The sequence below is a fragment of the Erythrolamprus reginae genome, chromosome Z, assembly GCF_031021105.1.
Source record: "Erythrolamprus reginae isolate rEryReg1 chromosome Z, rEryReg1.hap1, whole genome shotgun sequence".
In the NCBI taxonomy this organism is placed as follows: Eukaryota; Metazoa; Chordata; class Lepidosauria; order Squamata; family Dipsadidae; genus Erythrolamprus; species Erythrolamprus reginae.
In genome coordinates, this window is record NC_091963.1 from 26,050,684 (window position 1) to 26,074,398 (window position 23,715).

The 23,715-nt window shown below is 38.5% G+C and overlaps 1 protein-coding gene across 1 annotated transcript in view; it reads right to left on the reverse strand.

Moving 5' to 3' along the window:
- The window catches only part of CDK14 (cyclin dependent kinase 14), a 261,312-nt gene that overhangs the window by 99,497 nt on the left and 138,100 nt on the right, over positions 1-23,715 (reverse strand). Inside the window, exons 8-9 of the mRNA XM_070729146.1 lie at positions 16,096-16,219; positions 5,581-5,701 (exon numbers count right to left, since the gene is read on the reverse strand). Coding sequence (XP_070585247.1) covers positions 5,581-5,701; positions 16,096-16,219 — 245 coding nt within the window. The remainder of the gene's footprint in view (positions 1-5,580; positions 5,702-16,095; positions 16,220-23,715) is intronic.

Consider the following 23,715-nt stretch of genomic DNA (forward strand, 5'->3'; position numbering starts at 1 on the left):
CTACAGGGAACGGTGCCCGGGGCCGCTTTAGCCGCCCCCCCCGCCATCTCCCCGCGACTGCCTGCGCCGCTGCAGCCGCGCCCCCCCCGCTCCCACCGCCAGTGCCCTCCCGCCAGGCCCCAAAGGACACTTGCCGATGACGACAGGGAAGCTTCAGCTGGGCGGGCGCTGCCGTGCCGGTGCCTCCGACCTCCCGGTTCCTGCTCGATGCCGCGGCCCAGCTGAAGCTTCCCTGTCGCCTGGGCGGGGCACTGCGGTGCCTCTGAACTCTCCGCTCCTGCCCGATGCCGCGGTTTCTGGCGCTCTCCTGCGCGCCCCTGGAAAAGCCTACAGGGAACAGTGCCCGGGGCCGCTTTAGCCCCCCCCCCGCCATCTCCCCATGACTGCCTGCGTGAAGAATGGAGCTCTCCTTCCTGCCTTCCTTCTTTGGGGCCCAGCAGGAGAGCGCCAGAAACCGCGGCATCGGGCAGGAGCGGAGAGTTCAGAGGCACCGCAGCGCCCCGCCCAGGCGGCACACCTGGCGATGTCTCGCGGCACACCAGTGTGCCGCGGCACACCGGTTGGGAAACGCTGGGTTAGGGGATGGGTGAGCATAAGGTAAGAAAATATTCCTGAAAAATAAGCCATTCGTGGATTATTTAGTTTAAATAAATAAATTTTGATAACCTGTAATAAAATAAAAAAATTAAGGAAATGATCCAAAGAAAAAAGTAAATTTTAAGGAGCAATTTACACTGAATTAAATAATTTCAGACAGTCATTCTAGGAAGATGTTCCAGGCATCGGTTTGCAGGATAGGAAAATGTAAAGTAAGTTGGGATAGTTGAAGCAGTGATGCTGGTTAAATAAATGTTATAATATGGAATACATCTAGGTGCAGTGATTATAAAGCACTATTGAAGGCAAACTCTGCCCACAGTTTGATTCTGATACATCCTTGCATCCTTCCAATTTCATTAAAATGCGGAACCAGATCATTGGGGTAATATGCTGATATTGAAAACTGCACAGAAAGTGCCATAAAGCACTATAGAATGCTATATAAGTCTAAATGCTATTGCGATTGCTATATGATTAGAAATAAAAAAGAAAAAAGGATGAGAAAAATAATAATCGATTCTAAGATGAAAGGGAAATTATCCTGTCAAAAGAACCTTAACTGGTGGAAGACTTTAAAATTGTTCTGAAAGGTCAGAATGGTATTTTATTGACAATATTCTGACGGGGGAAAAAGTAGAAACATTTTACTGAGAGCATTTTTGAGATAACAAATTCTACAATAGTCTAAATAAATTTGTGTAATGGCTTTTTGAAAAAATAACAATATGGAAGCATATTTCAAGTGAAGTTTTACGGTATATCTCCATAATCTCAGAACTATCTGTAAGTCGGCAAGAAAATAGCAGAATATAAATTTAATACATATATTATTTGCCAGCCCATTTAATGACTGCAGCACCAGTGTTTTGGTGCTAAGTAAGATTTTACCATCCAGAAGCCAAGCAGCTGTCTTCTGAACCAAATGCAGTTTCAGACAAACTTCAAAGGCAACCCTTTGAAAAGTCTGCTATAGTAGTCTAATAGTATGGAAATGAATCACTGTCCTAAGGGCTGTGTTATATGGTATAATTTCTTTTCCCCGTTCAACCACACCTGGTTATTGGAAACTGCCTGGACAAGTCCCTGCTATTTTGCTATAGTATAATACAGAAAATAATGCTCTTTCTGCATGATAAAGCATATAAGGTGGACCAAATTATACATCTGCACAAAGCTATTTTTTTTATAAATTATCATTTCTGAAATATTCAGCTGAACCTCAGTTGAAGATTGTATGAAACATTTAAATGCTGCTATCAGATATACCCAACAAATATATACAGTACAGTGGTACCTCAAGATACGAACCCGTCTTACGAACAACTCGTGATACGAACCCGGGGTTCAGAAAAATTTTGCCTCTTCTTACGAACTTTTTTCGAGTTACGAACCGGCGTTCGGCGACTGCTGGGAAGCTGCGTGGCTGTTTTAAAAGGTGACAGCTGGGCGGCAGGGCTTCCCAGAAGCCTCCCGAACGCCGGTTCGTAACTCGAACAAAGTTTGTAAGAAGAGGCAAAATTTTTCTGAACCCCGGGTTCGGTTCGGGAGGTTGCTGGGAAGCCCCCCAGCCCGGCTGTCACCTTTTAAAACAGCCGCGCCGCTTCCCAGCTGTCTCCCGAAGCCGAACGCGGAAGTTCGGCTTTAGCGTTCGGCTTCAGGAGACAGCTGGGAAGCGGTGCGCCTGTTTTAAAAGGTCACAGCCGGCCTGGGGGGCTTGCCAGCACCCCCCCGAACCCGGGTTTGGGGTTCGGGAGGTTGCTGGGAAGCCCCCCAGGCCGGCTGCGACCTTTTAAAACAGGCGCACCGCTTCCCAGCTGTCTCCCGAAGCCGAACGCGGAAGTTCGGCTTTAGCGTTCGGCTTCAGGAGACAGCTGGGAAGCGGCGCGCCTGTTTTAAAAGGTCGCAGCCGGCCTGGGGGGCTTCCCAGCACCCCCCCGAACCCAGAACCCGGGTTCGGGGGGGTGCTGGGAAGCCCCCCAGGCCGTCTGCGACCTTTTAAAACAGGCGCGCCGCTTCCCAGCTGTCTCCCGAAGCCGAACGCGGAAGTTCGGCTTTAGCGTTCGGCTTCAGGAGACAGCTGGGAAGCGGCACACCTGTTTTAAAAGGTCGCAGCCGGCCTGGGGGGCTTCCCAGCTCCCCCCCAAACCCCGAACCCGGGTTCGGGGGGTGCTGGCAAGCCCCTCAGGCCGGCTGTCACCTTTTAAAACAGCCGTGCGGCTTCCCAGCAGTCGCTGAAAGCTGTTTTTTTGCGGGAGGTTTTTTGGTTGCACGGATTAATTGACTTTACATTGTTTCGTATGGGAAACAATGTTTCGTCTTATGAACCTTTCATCTTACGAACCTCCTCCTTGCACCAATTAAGTTCGTATCATGAGGTATTACTGTATATCTACTGCAACCTGTTTGATTTGTTTGCTCCAGACTCAACTTGAAATTGTTCAGTATTTTTCGAGAATGAATGATAATTTTGGTGAATTCATATATTTGATAGATGTAATCAGTAATGGCTCATTTTTCACGTGGGACAAAAACATTTTTCCTGAAAGGTTCTTTATATCTTTTTGACTTTTGGATAAGAAGACCTACACATGAGACCTCAATATTTCATGATTATTAGTAAACAAATTATTTTTGTGTCCTCCAGCTATGATTAATTTCACCTTGGAAATAGTCATATATATTACTAGGAAAATAAATCTTGGTTTTATAATTGCCCTCAGAATGAATTTCATTTTAGAAATTACATAACATTAAAATACATCTATAAATGTTATAAATCTAAGAATATATTTCTGTCAACATGATCTTTGAATTTATTGGATTGTAAACTGCTAGCCATTTTTAATCAGAATGAATTACAATACAGTGTTCCCTCAATTTTCCCAGGGGATGCGTTCTGAGACCGCCCACAAAAGTCGAATTTCCGCGAAGTAGAGATGCGGAAGTAAATACACTATTTTTGGCTATGAACAGTATTACAAGCCATCCCTTAACACTTTAAACCCCTAAATTGCAATTTCCCATTCCCTTAAGCAACCATTTAGATTATTACTCACCATGTTTATTTATTAAAGTTTATTAAAAAAAATATTTATTAAAGGCAGATGAAAGTTTGGTGATTACATATGACGTCGTCGGGCAGGAAAAACCGTGGTATAGGGGAAAAACCCACAATGTACTTTTAATTAATATTTTTGAAAAACCGTGGTATAGACTTTTCGCGAAGTTCAAACCCGCGAAAATCGAGGGAACACTATATTCAATTAATTCGCACATACCATTTTCACTATCCAAAAATATGAAAATACATTTTCATGATCACAAAAACAGAATAAGCATACATTTCTAGAACAGCAAATATTAAGGGAAATGTCTGTTGATAGCAGAACCATATTTTTTGGACATAATTTTAGCATAACACAGGAACTGCAGGAGTCCAAATAAAAACAGAGAAGAAATGAACACAGAATTTCTATTCAGGTTAAGCTTATTATCTATTTTTTGCTTCAGTTATAGCAATAGTCACAGAAATCTACAAAGAAAGTGCTTAGTCACATAGGCAATGTGTGTATTAGTCTCAATAATTCAATCCACCCTGCTTTTATTATTGGAACTCAGAAGCAAATGAAAATTTTTACAATTTGCTATAGAAGGCTGACTGCAATATCATGCATAGTAATTTTCAAGCACAGATGGTAAAGAAAAATGTGTTTATTCTAATTAAACAACATGAAAATTGATTTCAGAAAATGAAAATGAAACAGTAATTTTCAACTTCCATGCCAATTACTGTAATTTACCCTCTCACCCTCTCCTTCTCCCTAGTTAACACAAAGAAAGTGCATATGGAAGCAGAAAGCATCTTTTATTTCTGTTTGATAATAGACGCAGTGAGGAAAGCAAAAATCCTTTCCAATCTAGCATTCTTAATTTCCTAAAATTTGGCTGGTGAAAAAATGTATAACAACAGCTTTTTGTGTTCCACTGTATTTACTACCAGGAGCTTGGATGCTTGGAACTTAGCAGAAATGTTAACTACCCCATTTTTAAAACAATGCTTCTACATTTTAACAGCTGAAGATAAAATTTCCATCAGTAGTTATATAATTTCTACCATATACATATTGAGTAGCTGTAAAAAATTTCCAAGGAAATTTTAAATTAATTAATTTTTAATTTATTAAATTTATTAAAATTTAATAAATTTAAAATAAATTTAAAATTATTAAATTTAAAAATTTAATAAACAAAAGCCTTCAAGACATTCTAAAGTAGTACAATGAAAATGGTGAAGCTTTTTCTGTTAATAAGTGACACTGTTCTGGCCTCCTTCCACCTGATCTAGCAAGTGAAGTTCAACTACGAAGCTGCTTGTGCCTCAATAGGTGCTGTTTAGAGAATGCCGCTCCAGTGCCCTATTATTGTGATTAGTGGCTATATATGGTTCTTCCTTTATTTAGAGTCTACGGAGAGGGGCGGCATACAAATCTAATTAATGGATGGATGGATGGATGGATGGATGGATGGATGGATGGATGGATGGATGGATGGATGGATAGATAGATAGATAGATAGATAGATAGATAGATAGATAGATAGATAGATAGATAGATAGATAGAAAAAATTCCCCAAATAGAAAATCATTTAAATGAAAACTAGGATTGTTTTATCAAATGCTTAGATGGCAGTAAATAAAATCCACAAAAAGTTTGATAGGTTTGAGAAATAGGCTAAAATAACTGAGTGAAATTAAACAGTCGGACAATTTGTTCATTTTCAGTCTTATTTCAGTAGAATTTATAAATGCACTACACAAATAAAGAATATCATATTGATTACTGTTCATTGGATTCATTGTCCCATTGGGTTTCTAGATAGATATGCACAAACTGCAATCATAACTTGTCAAATATACAATTGGACTAAACAAGTCAATATGTCCATAATATATGGTTTCTGTAAAAGTGATGCATTCTTACCACATATCAAGGCAAGTGGAATATTCTGTTGAGCCTAAGAGAACATCTGGAGGTCGATACCAAAGGGTTACCACTTCATTAGAATATGTGTGACTAGGGACAGATTTAGCTCTTGCAAGACCTGAAGAATAATGGAAATACAACAATAGAAAGATAAGAAAAAATAACTGATGTGCCTTTAATAATTTTGCTTGAAAGACAAGTTTTGATAACTGTATGTTATTTTAATCAAAGAAAACTAATATTCATTTCTATAGTTCAACCATTGTAAAACAAAATGATAACTAATCATGATAATAGAGATTGCAACTACTGTATTACCATCTTTTTAAAAGCTCTGGTATCCATAATTAAACAAAGAAAGAAAATACAATTGGTATCATTTAAAGCTACTAAATATAACTTCTAAATATAAATATGCATATATATCCTTAAGCATCAGCAGGTCAAATAAATAATATAACCAAAATAATAAGAAAAATATTACATCTTTATCTATTTTACACTAGAATATAGCATATGCTATATTGGAGCAAGTTAAAGAATGAAAAAATATTAATTTTCTCTACTATTTTAACATTTTAATTCATATAATTTATTATTCTTCAAAATTCATACAGTAGTTATCTAAAATTATTATGACAGATAAAGATATGTAAAACATCAAAAATTAAAATATTTATCACCAAGAGAAATTTGTTCTTCTTAAATTTCACTGCAGGTTGATGCAAATGGGAACTCATGAATAAATGATTTAAAAAAACTATGGAGAGTTGAGTGTTATGGGAAGAATTGGGGAAAGTAGTAGAATTGTCTTTAATGAAGTATGCCATTCAGTACATCAAACAGGCATTATGCTTTGTTATGTAGAATACTGTACTACCATATGGCAACTATAATGTCCTTTTTAAAATTTTGTATTTTAAAATAACCAGATGGAATAACTTTATTATATTATTATAAGTATACTTGAATAGTCAATTTTTAAAAAATGATCATAATTAAATAAAAACATGTCTTGGTAATTTGGCAAAAGGTATAAAAATAAAACTACTATATCTGAATAGTAGTAGTACCATTAGCAATTTGAGAAAGACTATATTTCTTCCAAAAATTGGTCACAAAAACCAGTACAGTGATACCTTGTCTTACAAACTTAATTGGTTCCGGGACGAGGTTCTTACGGTGAAAAGTTTGTAAGACGAAACAATGTTTTCCATAGGAATCAATGGAAAAGCGATTAATGCGTGCAAGCCCAAAATTCACCCCTTTTGCCAGCCGAAGCGCCCATTTTTGCGCTGCTGGGATTCCCGAGGCTCCACTCCATGGGAAACCCCACCTCCAGACTTCCGTTGCCAGCGAAGCGCCTGTTTTTGCGCTGCTGGCATTCCCCTGCAGCATCACAAAAACACGGAAGTCCGGAGGTGGGGTTTCCCATGGAGGGGAGCCTCAGGGGAATCCGAGCAGCACAAAAACGGGCGCTTAGCTGGCAACGGAAGTCCAGAGGCGGGGCATCCCAGCGGCGGCGGTGGGTTTATAAGGTGAAAATAGTTTGTAAGAAGAGGCAAAAAAATCTTAAACCCCAGGTTTGTATCTCGAAAAGTTTGTATGATGAGGCGTTTGTAAGATGAGGTATCACTGTATAACCTTGAAGTTACCGCTGTTTTTAAAAGATTAACTGAAGACATGCACAAATATTACATACTTTTATTGTAGATGTAGCCTGCAAAGGCTACTGAATCAGACACAAAATACACACCCAGAAAAAAGATACTCTGTCATATTCTGAAAGTTCAGAATCAGAATAATTGGAGTCTTTCCTTCCCTCTCCATTAGAGATGAAAAAAATACATTAGGGGTTTTTTTTAGAAGAGCTGGGAATAAGAGGAAATTAATACTACTTGTACAGCCATTGAATTTTTAATAAATGGAAACATCCTGAGTATTGGAATGTAGGTTGATCTCTTCAAATTTGTTGGCCATTTTTTCATTCTTCCAATTTGTTGGCCTGATTAGAACTTTTACTTATTGAGCCGCAGTGGTTAGAGTGCAGAACTGCAGGCTACTTCTGCGGTCACTAGCTGCCAGCAGTTTGATAGATCGAATCTCCCCAGGCTCAAGATTGACTCCGCCTTCCATCCTTCCAAGGTGGGTAAAATGATGGTCCAGATTGTTGGGAGGAAATGCGGACTCTGTAAACCCCTTAGAGAAGATTAGAAAGCACCGTGAAGGGGTATATAAGTTTAAGTGTTATTGCTATTGCTATTTTTCTGTTGTTTGCCATGTTTCTATGAGTATTACATCGGTTCCTGTAGTCTTCTGATTAAGTAACGACTGGAATGCTGTTCTAACTTTAATGCCAGAGATTCTTATAAATAGGAAATATCTTGTAAGACAGCAGTAAGTTGTATAGTATTTCAATATCTCATTTAATTTTTGTTTGATTTCTTTCAAGTCAAACCTGTTTATTGGTGTCCTTTAACATATCAGTTGAAGTTTGGAACCTCATTTTCAGTTCAGAAATTTTTTTAAAGCTTTTTTCCCCCCACCAGGCTTATTTTTCTATTTTCCATGTCATATGCTATTGTAATACTCCTTCTTGCCTCTTCCAATATCTCTCTGAATTTCTATTTTAAGTTCCTTTCTGACATTTTTGTCCTTGGTTTTGACTTCTTTAATTTCCTTGACAATTTCCAGAATTTGTTCTGTCATCTAATTATTTTCTTCTGTTTGACAGTCATTGATTGTATTCTACTGTTTAAACACAAGTGAGGAAAGTGAGTTTAAGTTCTGATTTAGACATAAAAATTGGCTTTGGGTTTATCACACACTCAGGTGAACTCATAGGGTTGTGGTTGTAGGAAAAATAGAAAGAAAGAGAAATAGTATATTCACGTTGAGCCATAAAAACAATAAAGGCATTTCTAAAAATTGTTCTTACTATAGCCTACCTTGCAATATAAGAAACAACATTCTTTCTTAACTTTTCACGTCCTAAGTAATAAATAGTGTGATTTTTCCATCTGAAATGTCCAATTCCAGCCCCATTCCCAATTTTATGATGCCTAAAATGTCATAAAATTTATAAATTTAATTTACTGTGTTGAGCTTTTCCGTGTTCATAACTATTATGATCCATGTTTAATGTGTTTCGGCTCCAAATTTTTCACCCTATATGACAATACCACCAAAGAAACTTTCAAAAAACCTTAATTGAGCCTTATCATTAGCACACTGAAAAATCCTGTGCTTTTTCTCAGTGGCATATGGAATGCCATCTGATCTGAGAGGTTCATCGTGTGGTATTATATTGTAAATCATTCCATATTTTCTTTCTATGTAATTTTCTCAATATAAGTCCAGAAATAGGTTCTTGCTTGATTTAGCTGTGCAACTGAGAAGATCCTCATGGGTTGAGTGACCCTTTTGGGGATATATAGCATACTCTTAGCATGCAAATCCAAAGTTTTTCATTCATTCTTTCTAAGAACTCCCCATTACTATGAGAAGAGAGCACCGTGAGATTTGGAGATGGCAAATATAATTAAACTTTATAATGTAATTATTAAATACTAATTTGCAGTATTTTGCCATCTAGCAGGGAAACTATATCATTTGTAGTAGCATTGGAGGGCTGCCTAAGTCACTGAATCTTTTCAAATCTTCCTTTTAAGTTGTCAATAATAGCACTGTTATTTGAATAGTTCTACAATTTGTTTTTACCAAATTATAGTTTATTATCTCAAATTTCAAATAAATATTTATTTCCATTTTTCTCTTGTCAGTCTATCTTTCAATGACAGGATCAAGAGTTACGTTATCTAACTGCTTCCACCTATTTTACTTGGATTTATTGTATTGAAATTATTACTTCCTTTTCCCCTCCATTTAGAACTTGGCAATGTAAACTTTTAAGATCGCTAATCCAGTCCCATGCAGTTATTGGGAAAAGACATTAGATGATGTGTCCTGATATGGTATCTACCGTTGGTAGGTTCTACTGAGACTATACTCCAAAGCAGAAAAGGTTGGGACTGAAGTCTTTTATCTTCCATCTAGTTGTGGGCTCAGCTATTTCACTGCAGTTTTTACACCATATTTTAATATTATTCAATAACTTCACATCTTTTAATGAACATACTTAGAAAAAGATGGAACAATATCATAGTAGCAATTATAATCAATGCACTTAAATAATTTCAATATTAAAAGAATATATGCCTTAAAAGGGTATATTTAATATGAAATTAGATATAAACTAACATAGATTTTAAATATTAGTCTTTTATTTTTCTCTAGTCTTAGTAAAGTGAGCCAGTTTGATATAGGCAAGAAACAAGGACTGTATTTTATTCCTGTTTTAGGCATAAAACCACCTGGGTGCCTTTGGCCCAGTTATTCTATTCTCAGGCCTAGTTAGAAGGCAATCTAAGATCTTTTTAAGAAATCTTCAAAAACTTGTGCAGGCAGTTGCCAGTAGTTAACACTGAAACAAAACCAAAGAAAATGTCTTAGTAAAAACCTGTAACTAGATACCGGACAGCTGGAGGCACAAATTGCAGATAACATCTGCAATATTTTGTCCTTTTGTTTTAAATGTAATATTTAAATATTTGTTATATTTAACATTGTATTTAAAAACAGAACTAGATTATAGGTCTGTGATGGCGAACCTATGGCATGTGTAAACTCCTTAAAACTCACCTCTGCCGTCAGGCATGGGGGAATTGAGGCATTTCCCCCCTCTCCCCCGGGTCTATACAATTTATGTATGGTATGTCTATGTGTATGTCTGGTTTAATAATGGGGTTTTAAAATGTTTTTTAAATCTGTTAGATTTGTCATGAATTGTTTTATTGTATGCTGTGAGCCGCCCCGAGTCTACGGAGAGGGGCGGCATACAAATGAATCAATCAAACAAACAAACAAACAAATAAATGTGTGCCTAAAGTGGCACATGAAGCCATATTGGCTGGCACATGCAGCCTTGTCTGTTTTTCTTCCAGGTTTCTGGTGCACAAGCACATATGAGTCATTTCGAGAAGGGCGGCATAAAAGTCTAATTAATAAAATGAATGAATGAATGAATGAATGAATAAATAAAATGAATAAAATGAATAAAATGAATAAAATGAATAAAATGAATAAAATGAATAAAATGAATAAAATAAATAAAATAAATAAAATAAATAAATAAAATAAATAAAATAAAATAAATAAATAAAATAAATAAATACTGTCAAATATCCTTCTTGTGCACAGCAGTGCCAAAAAACAGCCTGTGCAAATTGTCAGTGTGCATGTGAACCAGAATCCAAAAGGGAGCCCAATCCGTTTGCACATGCGGCAATGCTGAAAACCGGACTGCGCATGCACGCCACCAACTGATCATCAGGTGCACATGCATGCTAGAACCCAGAAGTTTAGCTTTTTCCAGAATATAGCCCCAACAAGTGTGTGTGATGTTTCCGCGTGAACTTCTCAGTACTCTGTGCTGAAAAAGTTCACCATCACTGTTATAGGTGGTCAAAAGGAAGAACAAAGTAATTAAATATTCCAGAAATACACTACAATGATATAACAGGCTTAAATTGTTTAAATAATTACTTTAATGACCAGCAATCTGAGTTATCAAACAATAGTTCAGCATTTAGAAACAGTTGTATTATTGTCACTTATTAAAAACCTAAAAGACTGCATTTACTTTAAGACTTTCAGGTTAGAAATAAAAGTTAATTATGTCATTGCTGGCTTTTCCAATAATGGCAATATATTTCATATTGTTTGTGAATCCATAACTGGATCCCCATCCAAAATTTATCTAACTGCTTCTTCCAGCTGAGGGAAAACTGTAGGAGAGGATTAATTAGCACAGCATGTGCAATCACTTTGTTTAAGGATGTCTTGTCTATTTCCATGGTTACACCACAGGAAGCCATACACACTCTTTTTATAGTCAGGGTTCCTGATATTGGTAGATATGGGAACTTTTAAAATTTTCAAGTAAGAGTAAAAGCAAAAACGATAGACGATTAGAAAAATAATATAGTGAACAGACAACATTTGACAATGTTGGCCTGAATTTATATGGGTAACTTCATGAGCATTCTGTGAAAAGCTTTTCAGACCTTCTTCTTTAATAAAATTAATAAAAGGTTACTAAGAGACATGCTGCTGCTTCATCTCAATTCTTTACAGCAACAATAGTTAGAATTCAGGATATCACCTAACTGTTAAGTTATCATATGTTCAATAACAAAATCTCAAGAAAATAGGTGAAGGACATGTGTTATTTACGTTACACTTTATATCAATATACAATGTATATTCAAAGATATCTAATGCCAATTAAATTACTGAGTATTAACTATATTTAAGACAATAAGAATGCAGTTAATGCAGTTAAATATATTTCTACATCATCAATACCAGTGAATAGTGTTTATATTTGGTCTAGTGGTTAAGGCACCAGGATAGAAAGCCTGAGATCATGAATTCATATCTTATCAGTGAAAATCAGCTGGGTGACTTAGGGCTAGCCACTTTTTTTCAATCCAACCAACCTCACAAGTTTATTATTGTGGAGAAAATAAGGAGGAGAAGGTGTGTTGGATAAGCTTACCTTCTTGAGTTATTTGGGATACAAAGAAATGAATACAAAGAAATGAATAAAATAAGAATAAATACAACATACAAAGGATCGTCCATTAAATAAAATTAATTTTAAATTAATTAAATTAACACTACAGTAGTCCCTCACCTATCGCTGGTGTTACGTTCCAGACCCGGACGCGATAGGTGAAATCCGCGATGTGGAATTTATCGACTGATAGTACTTATTTAAGTATTTATATTGTAATTGTTTGGTAAGTTTTCATTGTTTTAAGTGTTTATAATCCCTTCCCACACAGTATTTATTTTAGATACAGTATTTAAATACAGTATTTACAATTTTAGATTTTTTTTTTTTAAACCTGCCGATCGAGTTCGGCGGGCTGTTTAAATCTGCCGATCGACTTCCTCAGAAACCCGCGAACCAGCGAAGATACGCGAATGATTTTTCTCATTAATATTTCTTGAAAACCCGCGATGAAGTGAAGCCGCAGTATGTGAAGCGCGGTATAGCGAGGGACTACTGTATCCAATTTGTAAGGTTATTTTCCAACAGTAATAGAAAAAAACCATTCTGGTTCTCAACAGTCATTCTATGATCTTTTGAAAAATCAGAGATCAGTTACTGGCAAAGAACAGAAAATGTCTTCAAAAAGAGGGAGAAAGGAAGGCCTTGGTAACTACAGACTTGTCTGATTGATGCTGATGAGAAAGACAATGACGAAATGAGGACTATCAGAAAGCAGGAGTTAGAGATATTGGGGTGTTTAGCTTGCAGAAGAGAACACTGCAGAGAGAATGATAGTTCTCTCTTAGTGTCTGAAAGGCTGTAATTATAGAAGACGCAGAATTTTCAGAAGATATAACAAGAAACAATGGGTTTAAATTACAAGGATGCAATTTAATTGGCTAGAAATCAGGAAAATTGCCCTAATACAGTGTTCCCTCAATTTTCGCGGGTTCGAACTTCGCGAATAGCCTATACCACGGTTTTTCAAAAAATATTAATTAAAAAATACTTCGCGGTTTTTTCCCCTATACCATGGTTTTTCCCACCCAATGATGTCACGCGTCATTGCCAAACTAATAATTTTTGCAAATAAATAAAAAAAATAATTATTATTAATAAATAATTATGTTTATAAATATCAGGATCACTAAGTGTCTTATTCAATGGTGAGTACCAGTAATAATGGTGAGTAAATGGTTGTTAAGGGAATGGGAAATCGCAATTTAGGGGTTTAAAGTGTTAAGGGAAGGCTTGTGATACTGTCCATAGCCAAAAATGGTGTATTTACTTCCGTATCTCTACTTCACGGAAATTCGACTTTCGAGGGTGGTCTCGGAACGCATCCCCCGCGGAAATCGAGGGAACGGTGTATTCTGTTACCGTGTTTCCCCGATAGTAAGACCCCCCCCGATTGTAAGACATATGGGGGGTTTCAGGGGGGTCGGCTAATGTAAGCCATACCCCGAAAGTAAGACATATGTCTTACTTTCGGGGAAACATGGTACTACGTAAAAGCGAGGGAGCTGTGCGCGGTGGTGCGCTGCGCCCAGAGCTTGGGCCACCCGGCGGGCGAGGCGGCGGCCCTGGCTGAAGCGGCGCGGCTCTGGCTGCGGCACGAGCGGGAGCTCCGACTGCGCTTCCTGTGTAAGCCCAACGCCGACAAAGAGACGTCCAAAGGCGGACGCTTGAAGCTCAGCGACATCGGCGCCGAGGACAAGTCCAGCTTCAAGCCTCCTCGGCTGGCGGAGGAAGCGCGGTGGCGGCGGCGGCAGGCTCCGGAGGGAGCTCGGGCGGTGGCCGCTCCGCCGCTTCGGCCAGGGCCGCCGCCTCGCCCGCCGGGTGGCCCAAGCTCGCGCCAGCTTGGGCCACCCGGTGGGCAAGGCGGCGGTCCTGGCCGAAGCGGCGGAGCGGCCACCGCCCGAGCTCCCTCCGGAGCCTGCCGCCACCGCCACGCTTCCTCCGCCGGCCGAGGAGGCTTGAAGCTGGACTTGTCCTTGGCGCCGATGTCGCTGAGCTGCAAGCGTCCGCCTTTGGACGTCTCTGTCGGCGTTGGGCTTGCGCAGGAAGCGCAGTCGGAGCTCCCGCTCATGCCGCAGGCAGAGCTGCGCCGTTTCGGCCAGGGCCGCCGCCTCGCCCGCCGAGGACAAGTCCAGCTTCAAGTCTTACTCCAAACCGGGCGCGGATAAGGAGGACTCCTCGGCCGGCGGAGGAAGCGCGGCGGCGGCGGCAGGCTCCGGAGGGAGCTCAAGGCGAAGGGCGCTTCGGAGACGCCGGGTGGGCGGGCGAGGCGAGCGGCCGGAGCTGCGCCCTCCTTCGCCCGCCTCCTTTCCGGCAGCTCCGGATGGGGTGGGCAGGCGGGGATGCGGATGTGTGTCCGTGTGTGGGGGGGAGGGTGCTACTACTTTTTACGGGACACGGGTGTTGCGGGTTCGGGTAGGTGGGTTGGCCGGGTGTGTCTTATTTTTTCCAATATAACACATACCCCGAAAGTAAGACATAGGGGGGCTTTTGGGGGTAAAAAGAAAGTAAGACACTGCCTTACTATCGGGGAAACACGGTATTAATGAGACCATAATATGCCACAAATAAATGAGAGTGTCCTGAAATAACCAATACAGGACCAAATTTATCTAGTTCTGCATTAAATAGAATCCTATTATAATTAGTATGAAACTCTGGAACAATATGATATTATGCTTATACATATTACTTAGAAATCTTTTGAAACAGAACAAATCTGACTTGGAAAAAACAATGTTCTAAAGAAAATGCTGCACAGTTATCTTCATTAAGCAACTGCTCCAAAGAGCGATTGTTTGCAAATATGACTTTAATTAAATAGAAATAAAAGTCCATTTTCCAACCAATGCGGCATTTAGGGTAACAAATATCTCCAGAATGAAAATTATTATGACATGATCAGTTTTAGGCAGTAACTGAAAGTGAGGTAGAAGTTCTTATTTATTTATTAAGGTCACATAGTTCAGCTTGTTACCTTTAGTAGTATATTTTAGAGAAACACATTTTTAGCTGTCTGAAGAAAACGATAGCTAAGGAAGAGATAGTTTGCTCAAACAATCTGTCCCGCAAGGGGGCAAAAAAATGCTAAAAATGGGTCAGGCAGAGAATACTATATAAGAAAATTTTATTGGCAGCGATCTTTGCAATGTCTCTCATATTACTTAGCAATAATTTTGCTTAAATAGCAAATCAATAAAATTAAACATATATTTGCAAGTGCACATTTTGGATATGTATATTTGCAATTCTTTGGTATATAATATTACTGTTTTTGTTATTAGTGACATTGTTATGAGTGAGTTCTATGTAGCTGAATATTTATGGTTTGAAAACTGTATTTATATACCTTTTCCCTATTTGAAAAAATATTACTATTTTCCCCTCCTATAAAATATGTATTTCATTTAAAATCCTGTGATAACTAAAATCTTGCAGCTATGCATTCTGGGTTTTCAAACAATCTCTTTAATGCTCAAATGGAAGAAGGGGATGACCAGCAACAAGACAGATGGACTCAATTTCTGTGGCAATGGGTGCACTGTTAGAATACCCGAAAGGCGACAGAACAACCTGTAGGAAGTCTATGGGTTACTAACAATACCAACTAGATGGCACACAATCAAATATGAAAGATGAAAGATATTTCTGTCTTTTGTGGGAATAGGAAGAGGAAGTACTATATGCTGCCTGGACTTGAAAAAATAAAGGGAGACTAAATCAAAGACATATGAACTTGCTGCATTACCTGTTTCATTTTCTCTACTGGTATGATGGCCAAAGTCAACTTGTACTGTAACTAAGAAGTGCTCAAGCCATCTTTCAACATTGTTTACATCATTATCAAATAATCTTGTAATTAATGGCTTGCCTACCAAAATCTGCCAGTTTCAACTCCCCAGTGTCACTGATCAGAAGATTTTGGGGTTTCAGATCCCTGTGCAAAATGTAACGTTGGTGGATGTACGAAAGTCCTCGCAGCAATTGAAATAAAAATAACTGAAAAAGAGGGGGGAAAACATGTCCATTAATATTTGTATGTAGTGCATTGCCTTCCTACATAAAGATCAGAATGCAATAATGTGAAACATTATTAATACTGATATTATCAAAAACTAGGATTTTTAATTGAACCAGCAGGAATTGCATAACCCTTCTTTAACAGTTCTCAGTAGCAATTCCAACAAAAAATAAATCGTATCAAATCAGTTATACTCTATTGATTTGCATAGCTTTGCAGACAAGATGACAGCCATATAGATAGGTGTGTATGCTTGCTAATTACAGAGAATAACAGCACATGAAAAATAGAAATGCACAAGAAAACATTCCTTACAAGGAAAAAAAATAGAAGTGAAAAGGGATTATACTCAAAGATATTTTAGCTGCAGCAAGTCATTCAAATCTTCATTTTGAAAACTCAAACTATAAAAAAAACTATTTTATTCTTATTCATTCATCTACAGTAGCTTTCAGAACTGACAATGAGATTTGTCATTTTCTCAGTATGTCAACCAATGTGCATTTTATATATTATTCAAAATTCAGACTTGTATGAACAACATTTGTCAAGACACTGCATCAAAAACTGTCTTGGATACTGACAAAATATTATTATTCCATGCAAACTTCACATAAGTTTAAGGCAAAAGTAAACCCTTTGAAAAATAATTGTTTTAACATTAATATTAATGATAAAACGTATTTGTTAATAGAGATAAACAATACAAATTCAATTTTGTACAGTAGTGTATTTTTATAAGATTGATTAGTTGTTATAAGTTCTTAGATTCAATATGCTGAGATGAAATAGTTCCTAATTACTTATCAGCTCAACACCTATATGAACTTGAAACTATGATTATGGAAGAAGTTAATATAAAACATGGAAATATAGAAATCTTTTATTTCTTTTCCTATATACATACACACTACTTTAAAAATAAGCTTTTGTTGAGGGTAATATTTGCTAATAAAATTCAGGAATAATATTAGAACTTTCAACAGAAATGCTGCATTGCACTGCAATAAAAAAAATGAAGAAACATTTTTTTTTTAAAAAAAATGCAACTGTATTATAAAACTTTATTTTGAAAAAAAAATCAGAATTAGGATTGTTGAAGCAACGGCATAGAAGATTTTATTTCTGGCATATCCACCCACCCTTTATTGATATTTTTTCCAGGGAAAAAACCAGAGAGAATTAATTTAAATTATTGTGGTCTCTCAGCTGAATTCTTGCTATAGTAAAAGTTTCAAAAAATGTCACTGGAGTTAAAAAACATGTTTTCTTCTCATCTACCTCCCATTGACACTCAAAGCAACTTTAGGATAGCCCCCTATTACAGTAAAAGTTATACACACAGAATACTATATACTGTATTGTTCAGTGTATATGACGCACCTTTTTCGTCCCTAAAATAGGCTGGTAATTAGGGTGCATCTTATACACTGAATGTAACTTTTTTTTCCAGCCCTAACTAGCTGTTAACGATCTTCCCAGTTCTTACTTTGCAGGCTCTTTCATTGTTTCTTTCTGCAAAGAATGTTTTCAAATCCCTATGTCTTTGCAGGAATTTTTAAATTACTCTAACTGGCTCTGAGTAAGTTTCTTTCTAGCCTTAACCAGGTACTAACGATGTTCCTAGCTCTTACCACCTTGCAAGCTCTTTCATTGTTAATCTCTGCCAAGATCACAGAGAAGGAGAGGAAGGTAGTCCTTTTTTACTTTTTGCATTTTGCATTTTTGGAATTCAAGGAGAAGGGAGAGATTTAACTGGCTGGAACAGACAAAGGGAAGGATAAAAACAGGAAAAAGCCATTTTAATTTGCACTTCAGATCACAGAGAAGGAGAGGAAGGTAGTCCTTTTTTACTTTTTGCATTTTGCATTTTTGGAATTCAAGGAGAAGGGAGAGATTTAACTGGCTGGAACAGACAAAGGGAAGGATAAAAACAGGAAAAAGCCATTTTAATTTGCACTTCAGATCACAGAGAAGGAGAGGAAGGTAGTCCTTTTTTACTTTTTGCATTTTGCATTTTTGGAATTCAAGGAGAAGGGAGAGATTTAACTGGCTGGAACAGACATAGGGAAGGATAAAAACAGGAAAAAGCCATTTTAATTTGCACTTCAGATCACAGAGAAGGAGAGGAAGGTAGTCCTTTTTTACTTTTTGCATTTTGCATTTTTGGAATTCAAGGAGAAGGGAGAGATTTAACTGGCTGGAACAGACAAAGGGAAGGATAAAAACAGGAAAAAGCCATTTTAATTTGCACTTCAGATCACAGAGAAGGAGAGGAAGGTAGTCCTTTTTTACTTTTTGCATTTTGCATTTTTGGAATTCAAGGAGAAGGGAGAGATTTAACTGGCTGGAACAGACAAAGGGAAGGATAAAAACAGGAAAAAGCCATTTTAATTTGCACTTCAGATCACAGAGAAGGAGAGGAAGGTAGTCCTTTTTTACTTTTTGCATTTTGCATTTTTGGAATTCAAGGAAACCAAAATCAGCAAAGTTTGGTAGCAATAGGGGTTGTGGATTTTATTGCTAAGTACTTGTATTTCAATACATTGTTAAGATGACTGGCTTGGTGCAGTGTAACACTTGTTTGGCTGTTGTCTTCCGTAGTACCTTGTGGAACTTGGGGTACTGCCCTCTTTGCATTAGGACATCTAGGTTAGATGGCGAGATCTCTAGATTGCAGTCCTTAGTTTGTAGCTTGCAGTCAGAAGTGGAAAGATTGTCCCAGCCACGTGCTGTAATGCAGCCATGTGTCCAGCCTCCACTTCCACAGCGCCACCCGAGGAGGAGGGCCGTGTGGACAACTGTCGGTTCAGGAAGATTGCGTGCAGTTGAGCAAAAACATAGTAATTTTGGTCTCTCTTTATCGAATTCCTATACTGTTCTTGCGGATTTAAATAGTAAGGATGTTGGAGATATTAGCAAGGCCCCTCAGGCAGAGAATGAGGGGATATTCAAAGGGGAAGTTGTTGTAAATGTCACCAAACCATCAAGTGCAGTTAGTAGAAATATAAAGAGGACACATTTTCTTGTGGGTGATTCGACTGTTAGAGGTGTTGATTTGGGACAGAGTAAGGACGTGGTGAAGGTGCTGAGGTGTCTCCCAGGGGCCACTGCCAGCAGGGACAGGAGGAGGATTACAAACATTGTCAAGGCTGTGAGTAAAGGCAATAACATTGATGTGGTGGTGCATCTTGGCACAAATGATTTGTCCCAGAGAAATGTCAATATAGTAAAAAGAGATTTTCAATGTCTAAGTGTGGAGCTGGGTAAAATAGCAGATTCAGTGACTTTCTCAGAGGTGTTACCGTTTTGTGGCCAAGAGGATAAAACAACGTGTATCATAGAGTTTAATGTGTGGTTAAAGCAGTGGTGTAAAGCCGAAGGTTTTGGCTATGTAAGTCATGATGTCAGTAGGTGGTCTAATAGGGAGTTGTTTAAGAGGGATGGTTTGCATCCATCATACAGAGGTACCCAGGTACTCGGTGAGGAATTCAGAACTTTTTTGGACAGGCATTTAAACTAGGTAAAGGGGACAGAGATGTAACTGATGTGGGTGATTTCTGTCCCCGACCAATGAGGATAAAGCAGTTTTTGGAAGCTTATGAAAAGGGAGCTGCAAATAAAATAGATGTAGTTGTTGATGATAAGGGGCAAACTAATAATGAAAATAATGTTCTTCGTGTAATGTGCACGAATGCTCGAAGCTTGAGCAACAAGCTCTGTGAATTAATGGCCATAATATCTAGAGATAATTTGGACCTGGTTGCCATAACTGAGACATGGTTTAAGGATTCTAATGAATGGGAAATATCCATACCAGGATATACACTGTATAGGAAGGATAGAATAGAGAGAAGGGGAGGTGGAGTAGCCATTTATGTTAAAGAAACTCTAAAAACAACACTAATTCAAAATACATGTCAAGATCTAGAGACCCTCTGGATTTGCATGCAAAATAAAGACGGTTCTGTCATTAGAATTGGGGTGATCTATAGGCCTCCAGGGCAATCTGAGGAATATGACAACAAGATGGTGGATGAAATTACCCAAATGGCAGTAAAGGGAGATATTGTGGTTATGGGTGATTTCAACATGCCTGATGTTGACTGGAATATCCCCAGTGCCCTTACATGCAAAAGTAAGAATATAGTAGAGGCCTTTACAGGAGCAGCTCTGGCACAGCTGGTTAAGACACCAACTAGAGGGGAGAATATTCTAGATTTAGTTTTTACGAATGGGAATTGGGTTTCAGAGGTCAAGGTGGGAGAAAATTTAGGTTGCAGTGACCATCTATGTTTGTGGTTTGATATAAAAACTCATTGTGAGCAATCCTATAATGCAACCAAAGTATTGGATTTCAGAAAAACAAATTTTAATGCAATGGGGGAATATTTAGATAATGAATTAAAGGGGAGGGATAAAATGGCAGGAGCGAGCACCCAGTGGACTGTATTTAAAAAGGCCATCTTAAAAGCCACTGGACTGTATGTAAGACAAATAACTAAAGGTAAAAGGAAGAAGAAACCGCTATGGTTTAGCAATGATGTAAGGACTATAGTCAATGAAAAAAAGGCTGCCTATAGGAGGTATAAAGAGTCTGGAAGTATAGCTGATAGGGAGGTGTATAAAATGAGACAGAAGGAGGCAAAACAGATAATATATGCTGCTAAAGCCTCAAAAGAGGAAGAAATTGCCAAATCTCTAAAGAAGGGGGATAAAACCTTCTTCAGATATATTAGTGATAAGAAGAAGAAAAACTGCGGCATCACGAAGCTTAGTACCGGGAAAAATACATGCATTAATGGGAATAAGGAGATCGCTGACCATTTCAATAGCTACTTCTGTTCAGTTTTCTCAAAAGACACCTTACAAAATAATACTATAGAGGGATATAGCATTGCCTCCAACTGTACGGATTCAGCTCCAGTGATCTTAGAAGCCGATGTCTTAGAAGAACTTGAACGATTAAAGATAAATAAGGCAATGGGTCCAGATGGCATCCACCCCAGAGTTCTTAAAGAACTCAGATCTGTCATTGCTACCCCCCTGACTGATTTGTTTAACCAATCCTTGTTAACAGGAGATGTTCCTGAGGATTGGAGAATGGCAAGTGTTGTGCCTATCCACAAGAAGGGCAGTAGAGAAGAAGCTGGTAACTACAGGCCAGTTAGCTTGACATCAGTTGTCGTTAAAATGATGGAGACTCTACTGAAAAAGAGGATAAATCAGCACCTAAAAAACAATAAATTATTGGACCCAAATCAGCATGGCTTTACTGAAGGCAAATCATGTCAGACTAATCTCATTGATTTCTTTGACTATGTCACAAAGGTGTTGGATGAAGGTGGTGCCGTGGATATTGCCTACCTGGACTTCAGCAAAGCCTTTGATACGGTTCCACATAAAGAGCTGATAGATAAATTAGTGAAGATTGGACTTAATCCCTGGATAGTTCAATGGATTTGCAGCTGGCTGAAGCATAGACACCAGAGGGTTGTTGTGAATGGCGAGTATTCTGAGCAGAGTCAGGTTACAAGCGGTGTGCCACAAGGGTCTGTTCTGGGTCCTATTCTTTTTAATATGTTTGTGAGTGACATAGGGGAAGGTCTGGTAGGGAAGGTTTGCCTATTTGCCGATGACTCTAAAGTGTGCAATAGGGTTGATATTCCTGGAGGCGTCGGCAATATGGTAAATGATTTAGCTTTACTAGATAAATGGTCAAAGCAATGGAAACTGCAGTTTAATGTTTCCAAATGTAAAATAATGCACTTGGGGAAAAGGAATCCTCAATCTGACTATTGTATTGGCAGTTCTGTGTTAGCAAATACTTCAAAAGAAAAGGATTTAGGCGTAGTGATTTCTGACAGTCTCAAAATGGGTGAACAGTGCAGTCAGGCAGTAGGGAAAGCAAGTAGGATGCTTGGCTGCATAGCTAGAGGTATAACAAGCAGGAAGAGGGAGATTATGATCCCGCTATATAGAATGCTGGTGAGACCACATTTGGAATACTGTGTTCAGTTCTGGAGACCTCACCTACAAAAAGATATTGACAAAATTGAACGGGTCCAAAGACGGGCTACAAGAATGGTGGAAGATCTTAAGTATAAAACGTATCAGGAAAGACTTAATGAACTCAATCTGTATAGTCTGGAGGACAGAAGGAAAAGGGGGGACATGATCGAAACATTTAAATATATTAAAGGGTTAAATAAGGTCCAGGAGGGAAGTGTTTTTAATAGGAAAGTGAACACAAGAACAAGGGGACACAATCTGAGGTTAGTTGGGGGAAAGATCAAAAGCAACATGAGAAAATATTATTTTACTGAAAGAGTAGTAGATCCTTGGAACAAACTTCCAGCAGACGTGGTAGATAAATCCACAGTAACTGAATTTAAACATGCCTGGGATAAACATATATCCATCCTAAGATAAAATACAGAAAATAGTATAAGGGCAGACTAGATGGACCATGGGGTCTTTTTCTGCCGTCAGACTTCTATGTTTCTATGTTTCTAAGAATCTATTCCAAACCTTGCCTTTGATTTTTTTTTCCATGCTCTATTTGCTCCAAATGTTTCTTTCCAGTCCTAACCAGGTGCTAACAATGTTCCCAGCTTATACCAGCTTGCAAGCTCTTTCATTGTTACTCTCTGCCAAGAATCTATTCCAAACCCTGTCTTTGTAGGGGGGGGTTTCATTGCTTTACTTGCTCCAGATATTTCTTTCAAGCCCTAACCAGGTGCTACTAATGTACCCAAGCTCTGTCATTGTTACTCTCTGTGAAGAATGTTTTCCAAGCCCTAAACCTTTGCAGGGCTTGTTTCATTATTCTAACTTGCTCTGAATAAGTTTATTTCAGGTGCTAACAATGTATTCCAAACCCTGTGTTTGTAGGGTTTTTTTCATTGCTTTACTTGCTCCGAATGTTTCTTTCCAACCCTAACCAACTTCTAACAGCTCTTACCCACTTGCAAGTTCTTTCACTGTTACTCTCTGCAAAGAAGAATGTTTTCCAAGCCCTAAGTCTTTGCAGAGTTTTTTCCATTGCTCTACTTGCAGTGTAAGGAAGATCTGAGGAAGGCTACACACCTGGGATCGGTTGGGGTGAGAGTTCGGATGGGGGTGGCTAGCTTTTCACCAGGTTCTTTTCTTTTAAAAGGAGAGGAAAAGGGGGCGGGGCGGGCGAATAACCAGCTTTTCTAGAGAAATAAATGTGTATCTCCCATCAATTGCAATGTAAAGACAGAAAGACAGAAAGAAAGACAAAATTATGCTGAAATTGAGGGGAGATATACATTTCTTTCTCTAGAGAAGCTAGTTATTCGCCTGCCCCCTTTTCTCTCTCTCTCTCTCTCTCTCTCTCTCTCTCTCTCTCTCTCTCTTTAAAAGAACCTGGTGGAAAGCTAGCCTCTCCCAGCCGAACTCACACTCCAGCCGATCCCAGGTACGTAGCCTTCCTCAGATATTCCTCAAC